Here is a 20,429-nt window from a genome sequence, read left to right as displayed (position 1 = left end):
CCCGAAAGAGATTGTATCTTCTAACTTGGTAGCCTAAACTTTAAGGATATCTTTAAGGATACAATACTACCCTTAAAGCGTGCTTTCAAAGTTCCCCCAGTTACACGCCTTTTCTGCAGCCAAGACTACAACTCCCAGAAGGCCATACTCCTCTGGAACTCAAAATATGAAGGCGAGAAAAGTCCCAGAACCCATCGCACCAGATCGAGAATACAATTCCCACTATACCCAGGGGCTCCGGAAACCTTGTCAAATACCACCTGTTGTCATAGCATCCGGGTCTGCGCTAACCAATCTGAGAGACCCTGCCTTAGAGAGGCGGGCCGTTAGTATCTTTGACCAATTGGAGTCAAGGGTTGTTGTGTCACGTGACCGGAGGAGGCGGGAGCTCAGGACCGGCGCCTTCTCCTTGCCTTTTGGGGTCGTGGCCTTGCTCCCGCTGTGCAAGGCAGGAGCCTGGCCCCGTCCACGCACGTGTGTGCCCGTGGGACCTGTGGTGTCTGTGCGTCCGTGCTAGGTCTCTGCCGGGTCAGAAGCAGAAGCCATGGGCGGGACGGCCAGCACTCGCCGGGTCACCTTCGAGGCGGACGAGAATGAGAACATCACCGTGGTGAAGGGCATCCGGGTGAGTGACAGTGGGCGGGCGGAGGGCCAGCATTCCGACTCGAACCCCATATCTCTGGCCTTTACAGGTTCTGCTTGGCCTGCTTTTCCCCACTTCTGCCGCCAAAGTGTTGTTCGGCCCAAAGCTGAGTTCCTTGCAAAGAAGGTTGAAGTTTCTCAAGACTTGGGACATCGGTTCAGAGATATTTCCTGCTGTGTGCCAAATGCTGAGCGCTGTGCTTGGGGACTGGGGGATGCCAGGTTTAGTTAGACTTTCTAAGGGCTCAAAGACCAGTTTAGACTGTACTGCTTAGTAGTCCTGGGACCTTATTTGAAAGCCTTGCCTCACTGTACCCACCTATGAAATGGGCTTGTCTCTCCTGGATTCAGAATTCAAACCCTGCTTTTGCCCTGCCCACGTGACCTCTCTCAGGATGAACTTGGCGTTTTAAGGAACACTTTATGTACTGTCTGTCGTTGAGTACTCTTCCACTGACAAGCCCCCATTCCCCCAACACCCACCCACCCACACCTTAGACTTTCCTGCCCTGCTTCAGGTGACTTCTGGCTTCTCCTTCACTTTCACTTGACGTCTGTCTTTCCCAGACTCCTCCTCTTGTGGCCTGTTTGGACTAGGCCCAGTGGCTTCTATACTAACGTCTGCCGCCCTCAGAGGACTTGAGATAGGTTTGCAAGTTTTCAGATCATTAGGAGTATTACAGTTTGTTTTGACTGAGACGTTGGAGAAAAATTTTAAATGCCCCCTGCGCATGCTTCATGCATAAACTGAAATCTTGATTTTTCTCTAGGGTGTCCGTATACCAGCACTCCCTTCATCAACACACCCTCCACTGCACCTGCATTAGCAGCCTCACGTTTTTGGAAGTGTAATGACTGAACCTAGTAGATAAAGCAGTTTGACCCCAGAAAGTTTTATACTGTTTTCCTTCCTCTGTACTACACAACCAGCATAAGCAAATGTGTAAATTCTTTTTAGCATTGATTATGAGGAATTAAAACTTCTTAAATATTTGAAATGTTGAAAAACTTTTACTTTGCAACTGTTACCTTGAAGAATTTGTTAAAGTTTTCTTTATGAAAACAGACTGTTGAGCTCAACTTTTGCTCTGTGGTCAGCATTTCCTTGCATTAATGAATGGTGGTACCGCATTTTGTAATAAGATGTCTGAGGCAGCATTCTTTGCATTGTTGAGGTTTAGTTGGTACTCTTTAAAATAAAAATTTCTGTAGGCTCTGAGTTTTATGTGGAAACTTGATTAATTTTGCCTTCAGAGGCTTTGAGTGTTATACACCAGAGGACGAAAAAGAAAAGTAAGAAGAAGAAAAGTAAGTTTGGGTTGAGAAGGCAATTGGCTAGAAAAAAATGTATAAATCCATGTTCTCATGCTTTAGTACAGGCACAGCGATGGCAGCAAACAAAATTAAAGGGAATTGGGCCACAGCACAGATTCACGTCAAGTATTAGACAAGGTTAAATATGTTAAGTATGAAGAAAGTTTGAGGTTAGATTAAATGGAGAGATTGTCTTAAAGCCCCTTTTAAAAAAATGTTATAGGAAAAGAAGCTATGTCCTTTGACCATTCAATTTGGTGGAAATATTCTTTTATTTATTTTTTCTTTCTCATGGAGTACATTTTATACGGTTATAATTCAAGCACATACCATGCTTCCTGTGACCTCTGTGCTTTGCTTTTCTTCAGTTTATACCCTTCACCTGGATTGCCCTTGCAGCGTTCTCCCTGTTGCTTCAGATTCCTTTTCAAGGGCAATTTTCTATCGCTGAGCTTCAGTTTTCTCACCTGCAGAGTGATGGGGCTTGAGTACACCTGTAACCTCTGATCTGTTCTAATTCTGAAATTTTGTGCGTCTAGCAGCACTATGAGTTTCTTGTAGCCATACTCAGCCTCCTGCACTTTCCCCTAAAAATAGCGTGCTGTTGAATTATTGAGTACTTAAGTATCATTCTGATTTCTTTGAGGTCATGGTCAAAAGAACATCAGTTAGTTGTTAAACAGACCTCAGTTAAGTTAATTAGGCATTTTCTAGTCTGCATTCTTGGACAGGTCACTTCCCTGATTATATTGCCTTATCCCCAAAGGGGAGTATCATCTCTTGATTGTGGTAAGAAGATGAAGTATTTAAAGCACATTGTAGATTTTTAATAAAAGGTAGCTGTTATTACAATGATAGGGTTCCTTCTACATCTCATGTTCTGAGACTCTTTGAAAGTCTGCAGTGGTAAGAGCACGTGCTTTGGAACCAGGCGAACCTTAGCGTGGTGCCGGCTGTGCTTCTCATTAGCTGTGTGCAGCGTACTTGTAATACTTACGTATCCAGACATTGCTTTTGAGAATTTGACGTAATGTATGTAAGCGTCACTGGTGGCTCAAACAGGAGACCCAGGTTCAACCCCTGGGTTGTAAGATCCTCGGGAGAAGAGGATGGTAACCCACTCTAGTATTCTTGGCTGGAGAATTCCATGGACAGAGGAACCTGGTGAGCTACAGTCCATGGGGTCACAAAGAGTCGGACATGACTGAAGGGCTAAGCATGCATGTAAGCATCTGGCAGGGTCTGGTACTTTGAGGGTGTTCACTACTCACATGAGTAGTAACTGTTTTTAGAGCTGGTCAAGGAGATGGATGTGTAACCTTACATGAACTGAATAATAATCAATAGATAAAAATAAGAGCATATTGTGTTCCCACAGGTGTACCTAAAGGGATATGGACTGGGGAATGAACTCCTGGGTTCTACAACTGATTGCCTGTATGATTTTTCATCTATGTGTTTTCTAGATGTTTTTAAGCTGATCTTTATATATATATATATATATATATATATATTTTTTTTTTTTAGCTTGCAGCACTTCTTATTTCCCATGAGAGAGCCTTTGTTTTAGCTCAGTTGATTGAAACATGGTGCTCATGAGGCCCAGACTTCAGTATTGAATTGCAGATAGGGTTAGTTCAGCTTGGCTGCAGAAAGCGTTCCAGATTTTCCCAGTCGACCAACATGCTTTTACTCATAAGAATAAGAGTTTGCCACGTATACACACTACTATATGTAAAATAAATAATAAGAACCTATTGTATAACACAGGAAACTGTACTCAATATTCTGTAATGGCCTGTGCGGGCAAAGAATCTAAGAGAAGAACAAGAGTGGATCTGTGTCTCTGATTCACTGTGCTGTACGGCAGAAACTAACACGACATAAATCAGCTGCACTCCAGTAGGAATTTTTAACAGAATGTGTTCCCCTAAACACTGTAATTACTACATGTGTTTCTCTCCAGTGGTGTTGGGCTTTACCAAATCTTCTCCACTTTAGACACCTTTTGTTAGTTTCTCACTAAGAGAATAACTTCTGTTTCCTTGATACTTTTCCCTTACTTCTGTGCACACCACTTTTCCGCATTTTCTTTTGGACCACTGTGACCATATCACCTGTAGTCACCCTTTTTCATAACAATAAAACTTTAATTTTTTAAATAAAGAGTGTGCCGACAGTGCAGCAGACTTACTCGCTGCTAGAAAACCAATTTTGTGTTGCACTGATAAGGATAGCAATTTCATCTTCATTTATCTTAATATACGAGGAGTCATATTGAGTAAGCAGACATAAGGCTTTTAGTAACTAGGCTGCATTTATTAATAGGTCATGTTTTTCCAGATTTTTCCTGCTGAGGTCCTCATCAGCTGGTGATTAAAGGACCTACCTAAAATGTTAGTTTGTAGTGTCTTCTCACCCATCATGTGTTATTTTCACTGGATTTGTAGGGTCCTGGTTTTTTCTTTCCCTTAATTCTCAGCCGTCAACAACTCCCTGTCCCCCTCTTTCATAAAATAACCTGTATTCTTACACCTGACTCCAGCTTTGAATCTGAACTCATGGATTGGATGAAAGGCCACCCTTTTGCCTTGCCCTTCTTTCCAAGTCTAAAATAAATTTCTTGTGATCGCAAGACCAATCATTTTGATTACTCATATTGCATGTGCTTAATAGGATTTTTCTGAGCACCTGCTGAGCCTGCTTGGAAAATGTGCCTTCCACTCAATCTTGCACAAGTTTATCTCAAACATCAAAGCTGTGAGTGAACTCTTCCAGAGCAAATGTCAGCTTCAATAAGTATCATTTTCAGAGTAATATTTATCATGCTTCCCAGGCATAAACTAATCTCTGCTACTTGCCTTGAAGTTGCAAGCTGAAATTCACAGGAGCCAGTTACAGTAGCAGGGATGCTTATGTGGAACACAGCTCGTGCTTTGGGAGGTCTTAGCAGTTAAGAGCCCCTACATGAAGAGATTACTTCATATGGGATGTGGTTAAGGATCCTGGAGAGGGTCCATTAACAGAGTCTGCAAGTCCTGTCCATCACTGGGAATGTTGAGGAATGTTATCGGGTAAATGAATGGCCCCTTTCCGTGTTAGGTTCCGTGAATCTCTTGGGTATGTATTACCATGCTAAGCTTTCTAGGATTTTATACAAAGAGGAGAAGTTCATGATTTCCACTGATAACAAAGGCAAAGAATATGAGTGATGAACTACAGACATGAGCTGGAAGTTACATTTTATATATATGTGTTTGTAGTATGGAATATATTCCCCCTTAAGTAAGTATTTAGGAGTCATTTCTTTCAAATACTAGTGGCAGTTTTTGAAGTCTTAAAATGGTAGTTGAAAAGAAAATGATCTATGCTGCATGGAAAGAGGACGAAGTGAGAAAAATGAGTCTGAGTCTTTTAATCAGTTTGATAAGAAGCACCTGGAAGAAGTTGAGAAAAACTATTATGGAGCTGTGGGTCAGATTCATTTGTCTCATGTGGTACCTATCTTGACGTCTTAGGGGCAACTGAAAGGGAGTTCTCCCCCTTTTCTCTGTTCCTTGGAAATAGAAATACTTGATCTTTTTCTCAGTCTCTTGTTTCTGAGAAAATACTAGATTCTGGGTTGATAAGTGGTGTGTTCTGATTTTAGATAAGACCAATGAAGGTGGGTGGGAGGAGATCAGTGGGAAGACTATGGAAGATGACCTACGTCTTTTCCTCTTCTGTGGGGCACATGTTGGTGTGGGGAGTAGTATGGACCATGACTTGGCAAGCCTTGTTTACTTAACTACGTCTTCAGAAGCAGATGAATAGGGCAGATAAGTCAGTGAACTGAATTCAACTCTGTTGGCAGGCCGCATTCTTTTGGTTCTCACTAATCGTAGAACCCGGGTCTCCAGCCCTGCAGGCAGATTCTTTACCATCTGAGCCACCAGGGAAGCCCCCAGAGTAGAACAGGGATTCTTAACTTTCAGTTCACAGACTACTGTAAATCTCTAGGCTATGGACTCTGCCCATAATAATGCAATAAGCAGAAAACTAATCCATAGACTTCTGAATCCATGGACCTCGGGGCATAATTATAGCATTAATGTGGGTGGGTGGGTGAGGGGTTTATGTCACTCTTCTTTGCCACAAATAATTCCTGTAAATTGCACTTGGTATTTGCCTTGATGGAGAGTCCAGTAACGTCTGGAATAGTATAGCAGGTATGGATAGCAAGCATAGCAGGTATGGATATTTGAACAGGAAAAAGCTTTTCTAAAAGAGGTACCCTATTTAAGGAAAGATGCTTCCTGAAGAAGTTGCTGCTTATACAGAGGCAGCTTGTCCAGCTCTTGCGGAAGTTTACGTTTTACCTTTGACGCCTTTTGGGGTCAGTTTGCATCACAGAGAAGAGTTGTTTTCTAGCTGCAGATTGTATAACAGGCTGGGATCTCTAAACCTTGTCAGCTGCTTTGCAAGTGAGTCCCCCAGTTAACAGAGATCAGGTGAGTTCGAGGCCTGAACTCATTACTGAAGCTGGGGTGTCAGCTCAGCGGGTGTCAATTTCAAATACAAAGGGTAGCCTGGCTATTGCCTTCTATCAGCATAGTTGTGACCAGACTGGGGAGACTGTAGATCAGGCTTGGAGTAAGCAGAGATGCAACCGTAGGCTGCCATGGGTGCGCCTTTGGAAAGACCTGAGAAGACATGTATGAGTCAGTCTAAGAACACACACACAAAAAGAGTTGACTCTCAAGGCAACCTTACAACATGTTTATCAACTTAAAAAACGAATTGTGTACCCTTGAATGACATAAATTTACTGAAGTATGACCAAAGACCTTATTGGGAAATGCTTTGAATTGATTGAATTTGACATTAAGTAGCAAGTTTTGAGGCATCAGATAAACCACATAAATAAAAAGTTAACAATGAAATAAGAAGTAATGTTTAGGTTGAAAGAGACATTGTACTTTTAATGCAAAGAGCATAGATAGGGATAAGTGGGCACCTTATTCTCAGACCAGGACTCATGCGGGTCTTGTCTTCATGCCCCACGTAGAGAACGGTCTCCGTATGAACTCGGTGCTGCTGATGAGAGTGAACCGGGAAAAACAGGCTGTTGAGGTCCCGGTGGCCGGAGCTGTGTTAGTAATAACTCTGTCAGATCTTTGCGTTGCATCTTGGAATCCTTCCTCCTCCGTAACTCTGGGGGTAGGTGTTACTTTCCCAGTTTCCTGATGAGGAAAGGGAGGCCCATAGAGGGGTTATATAGCTAGTAGGTGACCAGTGCGTCTTCCTTGTATTCTGGGCCAGCGTTTTGTAAGGTATAAAATCATATGTCAAATTAGCTTATGTATATTAGCTTTCAACACATAAATTATATTACATATGTAACATAGTAGATGTATTATAGGATTATATATAGTAATATGATATATAAAACATACGTAATACATTACAGCATACTCTGTTAATATGGTATGTTATATATTATGTATTAGTACATTATCTTATATATTGAGTAAACTTTAAATTATATATCAGTAAAAACAGCTTTAAGATTCCAGAACTTAGTAAGCCTCGTTTTATTTCCTCATGAGGAGGTGATACATGTTGTGTGGGATAAGGAGTGTATTGTTTAGCGGCAGGGAAGGCACTGGAGAGAGAGTGGGCTGACTGGTTGCCGTCCTGATGCTGCCAGTAGCTGGACATCACTTAGAGTCTCTCTTTTTCTCACCTGTGAATTGAGGGGATGGGGACAGTCTTAAGGAGTTCTTCCTATCATGTGGCTCAGCTTTGCAGATGAGTTGCGGCAGCAGTCTCCGTGGCTGTCAGTTGATGGAGAAGCTGAGTCTGCTGGCGCTCTGCTTCCTAACTTCCACTTCTCTCCCGAGAAAGGAGTCATGGTTTCTCCTTCAAAGGTCACAGCTTTTGAGCTGTCGACTTTCCCTTTGCTGTCTCACCTCCATTCTGCTTTGGGTCCTGAGATATAAGTAACTGTTCAGCTACAAACCCATTTCGTTCTTTGATGTTTCCCAAGGGCCTCAGTTAGTGCTCGGCCTAGTCAGCCTTGTGGGGTGACTCAGTAACACATAGGAGCTCACAGTCTTGTGGAAAGGCAAATGCTTGTTCTGTCACTGGAGCATTGGACATTTGTGCAAGGTACCCGTGGGGCACAAAAGGGTCCTGTTGGGTAGGCAGAGTTGGAATGGAATGACATTAGGATGTTTTGAGCTGACGTTTGAAAGGCACTTCTCTCCCGAGGTGTGAAGGCATTGTAGGCAAAAATAAAGGCAAGGAGATGGCAGCGGGTGGCCAGTGTGGGTAGGGAACAGGTTATGAAGTGTTGAGGGAAAAGCCTTGGAAGTTGCGGTTGGAGAAATGAGGCCATAACCAAAAGAAGAGGAAGTCTTGAATGCTATGCAAAAGAATTTGGCCTTTCTTATCAGCAGAGGTAGCTGTTGAAGGACTTGAGGTGAGAATTACCATAATCATTTGTATTTTAGGAGGAATATTGATGATGCCATGAATTAGGGCAGGGGAAATGGGATGGGAGGAGGGACGACAAATTGAGGAGGTCACAGCTGAGAGACTGAGGCAGAGAGAAGGGTCGAGAACTCCTGAGTTTTGATTAAGGAAGCGGGGTGAAGGTGGGGTCATGAATGAGATAAGGAAAGCAAGAGGACACAGAGGTTTTTTTGGCAAATGTGAATTCAGCTTGGGACATGTTGGGTTTGCGGTGCTTGTGGTCTGTCCCAGGAGAGGTGTCCATTAGGCAACTCAATGTTTAGTTCTGCCTTTTGGGATACAGGTCTTGGACTGGAGATAATTGGGTTTAGAATTCATTAATTAATCAACAGCAGTTATTAATAAAACATCAGGGGAGTGAATGAGAGTACCACCAAGAGCGCATGGAGTGAGAAGAAATCAAGGCAAAGAACAGAATGTGGAGCCCTCTAGCATATAAGGGTGGGCAGGGGAGGACTTCCCAGGTGGCTCAGTGGTAAGAATCCACCTGCTAAGCAGGAGATGTGGGTTCCATCCCTGCGTCGGGAAGATTCCCCTGGAGAAGGAAATTACAACCCACTCCAGTATCCTTGCTTGGGAGATACCATGGATAGAGGAGCCTGGTGGGCTGCAGTCCGTGGGGTCGCAAAGAATCAGACATGACTTAGCTACTAAACACCACCACCAGGGAGGGGGAAGCCTGCAAAAGAGGTGAGACTCAGCCAGAGTCCTAGGACCAGCAGGGAGGGGATGGGGGGTGGAGGATGGGTTTCTGGAAGACGGGAGTGATGCTAAAGGGAAATCATATAAATTAGGTGCTTTGTAAATATAAAAGATATTTATATAAATATCTAGCTCAGTTGTGGTCGACTCTTTGCTACCCCATAGACTGTAGTCCACCAGGCTCCTCTGTCCATGGGATTCTCCAGGCAAGAAGAGGAGAGTGGGTTACCATGCCCCCACCTTCAGGGCATCTTCCCAACCCAGGGATTGAGCCCACTTCTCTTGTGTCTCCTGCATTGGCAGGTGGATTCTTTACCACTGGTGCCACCTGGGAAGCCTGTATAAATATAGGAGGTTATTTATTTGGTCAGTGGTGACTTTTGCCTGAATACTTTCTCTGCTGTATTGGGTTACAAGTCAGTCAGTGGAGTGCTAAGGAAGTCGAAACTGGAAGTAGGTCCCTGAGGATGTAGTGGGGCGGGGAGGGGGTTGTTTCTCCCCATTACTTGACCTGTAAACCTTTTTGATGATTTCTGCTTCACCCTCATCTAGTCAGACACTGAGTCTGACAGTGAAGGGGATGTCTGAGTGTGACCTTGTTTCTCAGACTTCCTGGATTAGAATCCTGGCTTCGTTATTGACAACCTGTAAGATCCAGCACAAGTTACTTCATCTGGCTTTGCTCCAGTCTCCTCACATATATTCTGTGGACATAATAACCGTGTCTCACAGGATTGTGAAGGGTTAAATGAGTCAAATACTTATTTTACCATCAGTGCCTGGCACCTAATAAGCACTCAGTGAAGGTTAACTTGTGGTGTAATTTACATATAATAAAGCTCATCTGTTTTCTGTGTATAGCACTTTCTGATAAATTTACAGAATTGTGCAACCATCACTACTTTCCAGGTTTGGAACATTCTCATCACCCCAATAAAATCTCTTAAGCCCATTTCCAGTTAATCTCCATTCTCATTCCAGCCTTAGGCAACCACGTACCTAAGATATTTTCCATCTGTATAGAGTCCCCGTTTCTGAGCATTTCAGGTAAATGGAATTATACAGTATGTGGCCTTTTGTGCCTGGTTTCCTTAATTGTTTTTTAGGTCTGTCCTCATTGTAGCTTATTTTAGAACGTCACTTCTTTTTATTGATGAATTCTAGTCCATTGTATGGACGTGTAATGTTTTGTTTACCCATTCACCAGGAGATGAATGTTGTTTCCACTTTTGCTGTTATGAATAGTGCTGCTCTGCACATTCCTGGGCGAGCCTTTGTGTGGACATATGCTTAATAGCTTCTTAATTGGTCCTTTAGCCTCCTTCAGGGGTCCTCCTGCTCCTGTTCTCATCCCCCTCCAATCTGTTCTTCACACTGTAGCTAGAGTGATCTTTCTAAGATGTAAGTCTGATTGTGTCATTACCCTGCTTAAAATCCTTCAGTAGTGCCTCGCTGCCCTCAGAATCAAGTTCAACCCCCTGACTTGAAGGATTTATTTACTAAGAGTCTTCAACATCCAGAATCTTATTTCCCTTTCTACCTTCTGTTTCACTGAGCCCCCTCCTCAACTTCCTGCTTCACCCATTCTTTTCTTCATCCCTGTTGTTTCATTTGTTTAACCGTTCACTAATGAACCAGGCTTACTGAGGCTCTGGGGTATAATACTGGACAGGACAGCCAAATCCATGCTTTCCTGGGGCTTTGTTTCTCGTGAGCAAGACAGGCAATAAACAGGAAAGAATCAGATAGTGGTAAGTGCTGTGAAATGAGTGAAAATCCCTCTGTTCTGTCCGACTCTTTGCGACCCCATGGACTATACAGTCCATGGAATTCTCCAGGCCAGAATACTGGAGTGGGTAGCCTTTCCCTTCTCCAGGGGATCTTCCCAACCCTTGGATCGAACCCAGGTCTCCCACATTGCAGGGAGATTCTTTATTAGCTGAGCCACAAGGGAAACCTGATAAGAAAATAATAAAAGGATGCTATGATATCTAGGGGTTAGAGGTGCTGATGACTCAAATCTCGTGGCCTGAGTATTCCTCATTGCCTCCGTCCTATTGCCAGCTGCCTGTTTCGTATTGCCACTTGCTGTTAAGCCCTGTTGTTTAGTGGTAGCTTCATGTGGTACCCTCCTCTTTCTTTTTAAAGCATTTATTTTTGGCTGCGCTGAGTCTTTGTTGGTGCGCACAGGCTTTCTCTAGTTGCAGTGCTCGGACTTCTCATTGCGGTGGCTTCTCCTGTAGATGAGCACAGGCTCTAGGGCGTGCGGGCTTCATTGGTTCTGGCTTCTGGGCTCTGGAGCATGGGCTTAGTAGTTGTTACTAGTTGTGGCACATGGGCTTAGTTGCCCTGTGGCTTGTGGAATCTTCCCAGACCAGGGATCGAACCCATGTCCCCTGCATTGGCAGGTGGATCTTAACTACTGGACCACCAGGGAAATCCTAATACCCTCTGCTTATAGTACTCTTATATCCTACTCCTTCTGTTCCTAAGTACTGTTCATCCTTCTTAGCCTCCTGCCCAGCCACACTCCCAAAGCCTGGCTAGATGCCCTGCCCATCTTGCCCACCGTGCTGTCTGTCCTTCCGTTACAGGCCAACTGACTTAAGTAACATCCTTCACATTTTATTTAAATGCATGGTGGTCGTCTGTTTCTTCTCTTTAAGCAACTTGATGACTTAGAATACCTGAAGTCTAGCCTAGTTCCCGGCACAGAGTTGGTGCATAAAGAAATCTACTGAAAGAGGGATTGTTTGTGGTTAGCCGGGAGGGAGGGAGGGAGGGACACTGTTTCTTTTGGGACTGGAGGGAAGGAAGGCGCTAAGGCCTGCTGCAAGTGTAAATTAATTTGGAGGATGAGGGAGGAAAGTTGGAGGAGTTCTGATGGCTTACGTTTTCTCAGAGATTACAATTTAGTGCACAGTATAGAATGAGGGAAAGTGTTATTTTTAATGAGCAATGAGCAATGCATTAGAAGAAATAAAGAAGTAGTGCTGTGGGGTGCATCTTAACATCTTAAAACTCTTCTTGGCTTTAGTTTCACAGCGATCAGATTTAGTCTAATTTCTTCAGGCCATTCGTTACACATATTGCCATGGATGACTGGCTTACTTGGATGCTATTGTACTGTTTTCTTTCTTGTTCTCTTATAATTGATTTTATTTTGATGTTGCTCTTTTCAGCTTTCGGAAAATGTGATTGATCGTATGAAGGAAACCTCTCCATCTGGCCCGAAGTCTCAGCGGTATTCTGGTACTTATGGTGCCTCAGGTATTTCAGAGTTTGAATTTCTGAGTTCTTAGTAGAAAAACTTTAAGTGGTGAAAGTTCACTCGATAGTCAAGTTCTCCCGCACTTCTGTCTTTTGTTACTTGGATGCTTTTTACAGGAGAATCGTCTTCCTTTCGTATTCATGGGGAGCTGGTTCTGGGACCCTCTTGAGTACCGTAGTCCATGCATGCTCAAGTCCCTTCCATATGACGGGTAGTATTTGCCTATGATCTATGTACATCCTCCCATATATTGATTGTTTAAATCTTGTCTAGATTATTTATGATACCTAATACACTGAAAATGCCATAGAAATAATTGCCTGCTTGACGAATTCAGGTTTTGGGTTTTTGGGTTTTCTGGAATTGCTTTTTTTCTTCTCCCTGAATAATTTCAGTCTGTGGTTGGTGGAATCTGTGGATGCGGAACTTGGAGTTACGGAAGGCCAACTGTGTTACTAGTTAGTATTGGGGTTTCTTTTAAAATGCTTTGATGTAAGGTAGAATGAATCTACTTTCAAATAGTGTTTGGAAATTTTTTTTTCTCTTCCAGCTCCTGAATCCTCTATTAGGCTTTGGAAGGTTATTTCCTAGCTTTTTGTGTAAAATGAATGACGTATAAAGGGTATTAGAGGTTTGGGAGTAAATATTTATTAAAAAAATTGAACTTAGAAAATACTGATTTATTGTTTCCAGATGGTGAAGTATCTCTAATGATTTTACTTTGTAATGGATTTCTTCATGTTTATAAGCAGTTTATTCCTTCAGAGTCTTAATTATTGATGAAAATATGTTAAATGAAATCCATAGAGGATTATTGTCTCATTTTATCTGTGGATCCTGGAGGATAAGAGATTGTTTTTCTTTCCTCTCTCCTACCCGCATCCATTGATTCATCCACCTAATACTTACTGAGCACCTGCTATGTGTCTGGCACTGTTCTTGTTGATACCAAATTTGATGGATGGACATGCTGTGTTTTGGTGAAATGACAGTGAGAAAGTAGTTGAGATGATTCATTGTGAACTAAATGAGAATTTTCATTATTTATTAGAAAGGAGTATTGGGTGGTAAATCTAGCTGCAGACTGAAATACCTTGAGAAAGATGAGCTCCTGCACAAATGCCTCACTTGGCAGCATTTGTGACCCTCCTACTAATCATTAAATTGATAACCACAAGTTGAACTTCTGGTGTGTTTAGAGCAGAAAGTGCCGAAATGAATAAGAAATAGTTCTTGTCCTTTTGAAACTTCTTGTTTGGTAGGAACATTAAGAAGGGTTCATAGTTCATGAAGGTTAAATAGTAAGTGGCCACTCCCTCTGCCAGAAACCCTTTCTTTGACTTCTGGGCCACACTCTTGGTTTTCCTTCTACCTTACTTGGATTCTCCAAAAGTTGGCTTAAAACTCAACATTCAGAAAACTAAGATCATGGCATCTGGTCCCATCATTTCATGGGAAATTGATGGGGAAACAGTGGAAACAGTGACAGACTTAATTTTTTTGGGCTCCAAAATCATTGCAGATGGTGACTGCAGCCATGAAATTAAAAGACGCTTACTCCTTGGAAGAAAAGTTATGACTAACCTAGACAGCATATTAAAAAGCAGAGATATTACTTTGCCAACAAAGGTCCTTCTTGTCAAAGGTATGGTTTTTTCAGTAGTCATGTATGGATGTAAGAGTTGGACTATAAAAAAAAGCTGTGCGCTGGAGAGTTGATGCTTTTGATCTGTGGTGTTGGAGAAGGTTCTTGAGAGTCCCGTGGACTGCAAGGAGATCCAATCAGTCCATCCTAAAGGAAACCAGTCCTGAGTATTCATTGGAAGGACTGATGCTAAAGCTGAAACTCCAATACTTTGGTCACCTGATGTGAAGAACTGACTCATTGGAAAAGACCCTATGCTGGGAAAGATTGAAGGGGACGACAGAGGATGAGATGGTTGGATGGCATCACCTACTCAATGGACATGAGTTTGAGTAAACTCCAGGGGTTGGTGATGGACAGGGAGGCCTGGTGTGCTGGTCCACGGGGTCGCAAAGTGTTGGACACGACTGAGCGACTTAACTGAACTACTTACATTCTCATTCTAGTCTTTGCTGATTTCCACTAACGTCATCAAATTGCATACCTTTTGAATCATTATGTACTTGCCTCTCAAAATTCTGTCTCTAGCCCTGACCTCTCCCTGAAACTGCTGTCTCAGATAACTGCCTTCTTCAGATTGCCCCTTAGATTTCTTCAACTTAATACATCCAAAACAGACCTTTCTGTTCTTCAGAGTTGCTTCTCCTCTTTATCTTTCCCAGTAAAGGGCACTGGGATTGACCCTTGTTTCCTCTTTTTTTTTTTTTTATTCTTGTATTAGACCATTAGCTGGTCTTATCAGCTCCATCTCCAAAATTGGTTTGGCGATGGTCTTCACACATGCATCTTCACTGCTGCATCTCCAGTTGAAATAACCACCATCTCTTGTCTTTCAATGAAGCCTCTTAACTGGATCCCCACTTCCACTGTTGTCCTCCCTCTGTGCTGTACCATGCACAAGACACCTCAGCAACCTTTAAAAAAATAAATCAGCTCATGTCACATCCCAGTGGTGAATCTCCACATACTTACAATATAATTTGAATTGCTTTTGGCTTCTGAGGTAGACCATGACTGATCCCTTTTTGCTTTTCCAAAATCATCTTTTGATGCATGGGGATTTTTAAAAATTGGAATTTGATCTAAAATATGCTTTGTTCTCGGTTGATTTCTTTTTTACCTACTGTGTTAAGGAAATAGGATGATGATACGCACTAATAATGAAGTAGTGAAAGAGAACATTTAAGTAACGTTTACTATGTGCCAGGTACTCTGTTAAATCCTGTGTGTCTGTCTAATGTAATCTGTATAACCCTATGCTGCTGCTGCTGCTGCTGCTAAGTCGCTTCAGTCGTGTCCGACTCTGTGCGACCTCACAGACGGCAGCCCACCAGGCTCCCCCGTCCCTGGGGTTCTCTAGGCAAGAATACTGGAGTGGCTTGCCATTTCTATTTGACTCCAGAGCAAATGCTGTAAAGCACTGTTTTATTGTAATTTGAATGAAGCCTTGCTTCATATGTAAAAAGGATGTGAGAGAAACCAGGGAAAGAGGTGCTTCTTAGTGATGTTCTGCTAGAGTTTAAGAGTTAAGTTCTTTTTCTAACGGATGGTTTTTCTGGCTTTTCCCTATGTTGGCTCTCTTCACAGTGAGTTGAACGAGAAGGAAGTGTTTTCCTTCTTGGCTTGGTTTCTTAAACTGGTACTTTGAGAGAATGGGTGAAGGTGGAAAGACTGTCCGTCAGTGCTCATGGTGTGGCCTTGCGGAGCATCACACTGACTTTGTGATGAGTTCTGGCTGTGCTGAGGGATCCATCCCGTCCCATTTATCTGTGTGATGTGCGTGATGAACTCGTTGGTCCATGACCAGCCTGGGCACTGAAAGCTCTTTGAATGATACCTTGTGTTTTGTTGGTTGGGCTAGAACTACATTCTCTCAGTGGTAGCCATTTGTCACATGTGGTTATTCATATTTAAAGTAAAGCCAATTAAAATGAAGTAAAATAAAGATTTCATCTCTTCTCTCTCACTAGTCACCTTTCAGTTCTCGGTGGCTAGTGGCGCCATGTTGGACAGTGCAGGCATAGGACATTTTCATCATTGCAGAAAGTTCTCTTGCACAGCTTTAGAATTTTCACGCTTCATTAGATGATTTTAATGATGCGGTGATTGAGATAGTGGAGCTAGATGGCTCTTTGTGTTTGTGAATCTAGTTTCCTGCATTTTCTACATCCCAGCTTCCCCAGGACTGCAGGCAAACAGATGCTTTAGGAAATATATCAGGGAATACTGCCTTCACCTCAGTCTTTAGCACAGCTTCCTAACTTGTGCGTTGTGAGTGTATTGGAGGAATTGATTTCTTAGACTCAGAGAGGTTGGTGAACATGTGCGTACCCTCGTATTGTCACACACTTGAAGCTTTTTCTGTCTGCACCTTGATGTCTGCACCTTGATGTGAAAAAAGCTCAGCAAGGCTAATAGTGGCAACTCTTTGAGACTATTTCCCTTACCCATGCCAACCTAACCCAAGAAAAGAACTAAGATTTGACATAGTTTTAAAAAAATATTGCCTTGAGGTTCAGAATGCAATTAGACTATGATTGTGCAAATTAGTAAAGATATATTCTTCTTAAAATTTAAAGAATATGTTTATAAAAGTAAGTAGCCTCAAAGTTTATATTCTCTTTCTCATTTGGTGTTTTAGTTCATACCCAATAATAGATTTCTTAAGATTTATAATTTAGATGTGTTATGAAATAATTTTTCAAGTCTACAAAAATAATATTGATAAAAATGTCACCAGCTTTTTCTGCATTTTTCAGTGTCAAGTAAATTATATACTAAATGTGAGTTGAATTTTTAATGTTTGTTAAAATGCTTTCTTCCTTGCAGGACTATTAATTTATACCAGCCCTCTAGGCTATTCATATGTGTGAATATAGGACAGAGTTGATGGTCTGAGAACGCTAGGATTTCTGTGTATAGGAACTAAAATTGGTTGTGTACATAGTTTTGAGAGTATAATTTATGCTGTTAAGAAAGTGATTTCCTCTAAAGACTTTACTGAAACTATTTTTTGCCCAACCTTGAACCAGATCAATGACTCGTTGCAGTAAGTATTTGCATGTAAAGCTGTTCAGGCAAAATAATATACTGTGTGACACACAGCAGATTGTAATGCCACTTTAATAAATGAACATGCTCTAAAGAACTTAACTGTGTCCTTGCTGCCTCAAATTCTCTGCTGTGTTATGTGCTATCTCAACTACATTGGCTTTTTTTCATACCAGGGGAAATTATTTTTTTCAGACTGACGTAAAGGGATTGTTGTTCGGTCGCTAAGTCATGTCTGACTTAAAGGGTTACCTTTTCAGGAACATGTTGCATTTTTTGGTTTTAAAGATCAATGTTGGATATTGATTTTTTTTCCTTTCCTCCTTGATCCTTTAGTTTTTCTGGCTTATAGGGAGGTCAGACCTCTCATGTTTGATCCCACCTAATACTGAGGAAACTCTGTCCCCAAGTCAGTATGGGAAAAAAACACGGCAGGAATGATACTAGGAGGCTCTTTGTTGGTTTCCTAAGCTGCTAGCAACCAGATGAAAAGGATGAATCTGGGCACAAAGACAAAGGAGCTCACTTTTATTATTATCCTCATTGTGCAGGGTTCTCTGTACCTTTCTTGTCATTGGGAAGAATAAGAAAGATTTGCTGATTTGCTTTAAGTGTATAACTGAGATCACTAAGTATTTGGCAGCCATAACAAATCACAGGAAACCAATTTAAGCAGGAAATAGCACAGCCCAAACGAAACAGCCAATTTAAGGAAACAGATTTGTCTATACGTTCTATGTATTTTTCTCCCAGCATCTGGCCCTCCTAGTTCTTTTTAAACAGCCCTTTAAGGCTCATTTAGACCTAGTATTGTAGGGAGAGTTCACAGTAACAAGCTGCACTTACTCCTTTGACTTGAGCTACAAGAACTGGAGGGGATTGCAATGTCTCGGTTTCCAGCTTTTAACATGTGAAAGTTTGTTGATGCCAGTGTCTTGACACTCTACTGTTTTGTTGTTGTTTTTTAACATATCCAATAACACTTCATAAAAGGAAGAGATGTATACACTATTGATTTAAAGCTATGATTTAAGTCAAGCTCTTTAGTCAATATATTCTGCTCTTAAGAAGAAATCCATAAACCATCTACATTTAATGGATGGTTGAACTCCATTAGTCAACAGGTATTAGCAGGGAGGTGATCTTTGACTTTGAGGAACTATTAGTTTAGTCAAATAATAAGTACTAATGTAGTACCCTTCACCTGCTCAGTTAAGATTTTGGAGTAGGTGAATGAATATGTAAGTGAGATAGAATAGATAAAAGGTCTAGGAAGTGCTTTAGGACTTCAGAGAAATAAGATCAGGAGCTAGGGTGGCAGACCATCCAGGGAAGTGGACTTGAGCCAGACTCTGAGGGTAAGAGGGGTCGGGATATTGGTGCTGAAGGTGTTCCCGGCAGAATCAGTACAGATCAAGAGTTCAGACCAGATAAGAGCTTCCAGTGGGGGTTCTCATGGGTGGGAAGGTTGGGGGAACTTAAGGAGTTTAATCTTATCCTATAGGGTCTAGTGGCTACCGAGCTGCTTCATTTAATTTTAAGATGCAAGTTTAGAAAATTGCATTAATTTCTACTTTTCAAGTATACTCAGTCATTAATAACATTTTTATGCCTAAAAATGCAGTGCTGATTTTCTCCTTGATATTTTTATATTCAACAAAGAAATCTAAATGGTAAGAACGTGTTTTCTACCATAGCACTAAATGAACCCAGTTTCATTTTCTTGAAAAAATAAGCAGCCTCATAAGCATTTTTCTTTGTCCTTAGCTGACCTTATAGCAAAATAAATAAATAAATAAATAAATAAAGACTGTTCAGCTACTTGAGGCTGTGGGAGGTAAAACAGAAACCATGTGAGCTGGGAACGTGAAATGGTACAAGTGGAAAATGTAGAACGTGAGTTGGAAATCGGAGACAGGGAAGACAGCAGCTGTGTGGTCGAGGTGGAAGTGACGAAGGCAGAGGAGGGTTTGGGTGGAGTTGGTGACTGAGACCAGGTGGCTGTCTAGTGGCAGACTCACACTTCTGTCCTTTCTCCCCTGGTCCAGGGTGCTTTCCCCCGTGCCACTGGATTCATCACTGTGTTGTATGTATTTTAAGAAACCAGCACAAATATAAGCACTCTATTTTGAAATTGAGACATGAGCATTGTTATTGTTGAGTTGCTCAGTCGTGCCCAACTCTTTGTGACCCCATGAACTGCAGCACACTTCCCTGTCAGTCACCATCTTCTGGAGTTTGCCCAAACTCATGTCCATTGAGTCGGTGATGCCATCCAACCTTCTTGTCCTCTGTCGTCCCCTTCTCTTCCTGCTCTCAGTCTTTCCCGGCATCAGGGTCTTTTCCCATGAGTTGGCTTTTCACATCAGGTGGACCAAGTATTGAAGCTTCAGCTTCAGCATCAGTCCTTCCAATGAATATTCAAGGTTGATTTCCTTTAGGATTGACTGGTTTGACCTCTTTGCAGTCCAAAGGGTTCTCAAGAGTCCTCTCCAAGATGCGAGTGTAGAAAACTTTCAAAAAGGTATAACAGATCACTGACAGTGTAGTGTATATTCCATGGTATTTTGGGGTGGTTGAAAGGGGAGTTGGACAGAAAAGCCAAAGCTGTAGCAGAAGAAAGAAATTTTAGAGAGAAGCTTAGTAGGTCCTGAAATATCAGTGAGTCACACCTTCCCGTGGTTCTTCTGTGACTTGGAACTTCTGCCCTTTGATTTCTTAGTTAACCAACTGACCATTGACTGCTTTTATTAAATCCTCAGAGGCCCCTACTATATTTTTACTGTGGCATAATTTACTTTGCACTAGTTCTTCTAAATGGCTTGAAATCGAGTGGGCCAGAAATTGCTTATCTGTTCCTGCATGACTAGAAATAAGCAGCTGTTTTGTTAACGTGTGTTGCATTCTGTAGATTAGAGATGTAGTTATGACATGCAGTCACAGAACTCAGGAGCTGGAAGGACGTAACTTTAGTGACCTGGGGAAAAAGACACTGTTTTTGAAGAACCTCTTTTTTTTTTCTGCAGTGGGTTTTGGACACTAAAGGGATAGTTTGTTGCATTTTTTGATAGAACAAGTGTTGTTATTGGGTATAACAGTCAAGTGAATCATTAATATCACTCATAATAGTAAATAATAATCATAAACCACAAGAGAAAACAACTGTAAACTGTTTTATAATTATACCTCAGGGTTTATGAAAGAAAATATCAGACCTTTGTTGTATAAGCAGCTTGAAGGAATTTTAAAGTATAGGGCATATAATATGTAAAATCACTTTTTAATTTA

At 41.8% G+C, this 20,429-nt stretch overlaps 1 protein-coding gene across 2 annotated transcripts in view; it reads left to right on the top strand.

The window, feature by feature from the left end:
- Positions 1–372: 372 nt before the first annotated feature.
- The window catches only part of CHCHD3 (coiled-coil-helix-coiled-coil-helix domain containing 3), a 283,851-nt gene continuing 263,794 nt past the window's right edge, over positions 373–20,429 (top strand). For both annotated transcript variants that reach the window (XM_043463744.1, XM_043463743.1), the window contains exons 1-2: positions 373–625; positions 12,357–12,444. In XM_043463744.1, the coding sequence (XP_043319679.1) occupies positions 545–625; positions 12,357–12,444 (169 nt within the window). In that variant the 5' untranslated portion in view covers positions 373–544. The remainder of the gene's footprint in view (positions 626–12,356; positions 12,445–20,429) is intronic.

The sequence above is a fragment of the Cervus canadensis genome, chromosome 3 (genome assembly GCF_019320065.1).
Source record: "Cervus canadensis isolate Bull #8, Minnesota chromosome 3, ASM1932006v1, whole genome shotgun sequence".
In the NCBI taxonomy this organism is placed as follows: Eukaryota; Metazoa; Chordata; class Mammalia; order Artiodactyla; family Cervidae; genus Cervus; species Cervus canadensis.
The sequence above is the reverse complement of the archived record's forward strand: the minus strand, read 5'-3'. Positions and strand labels throughout refer to the sequence as shown.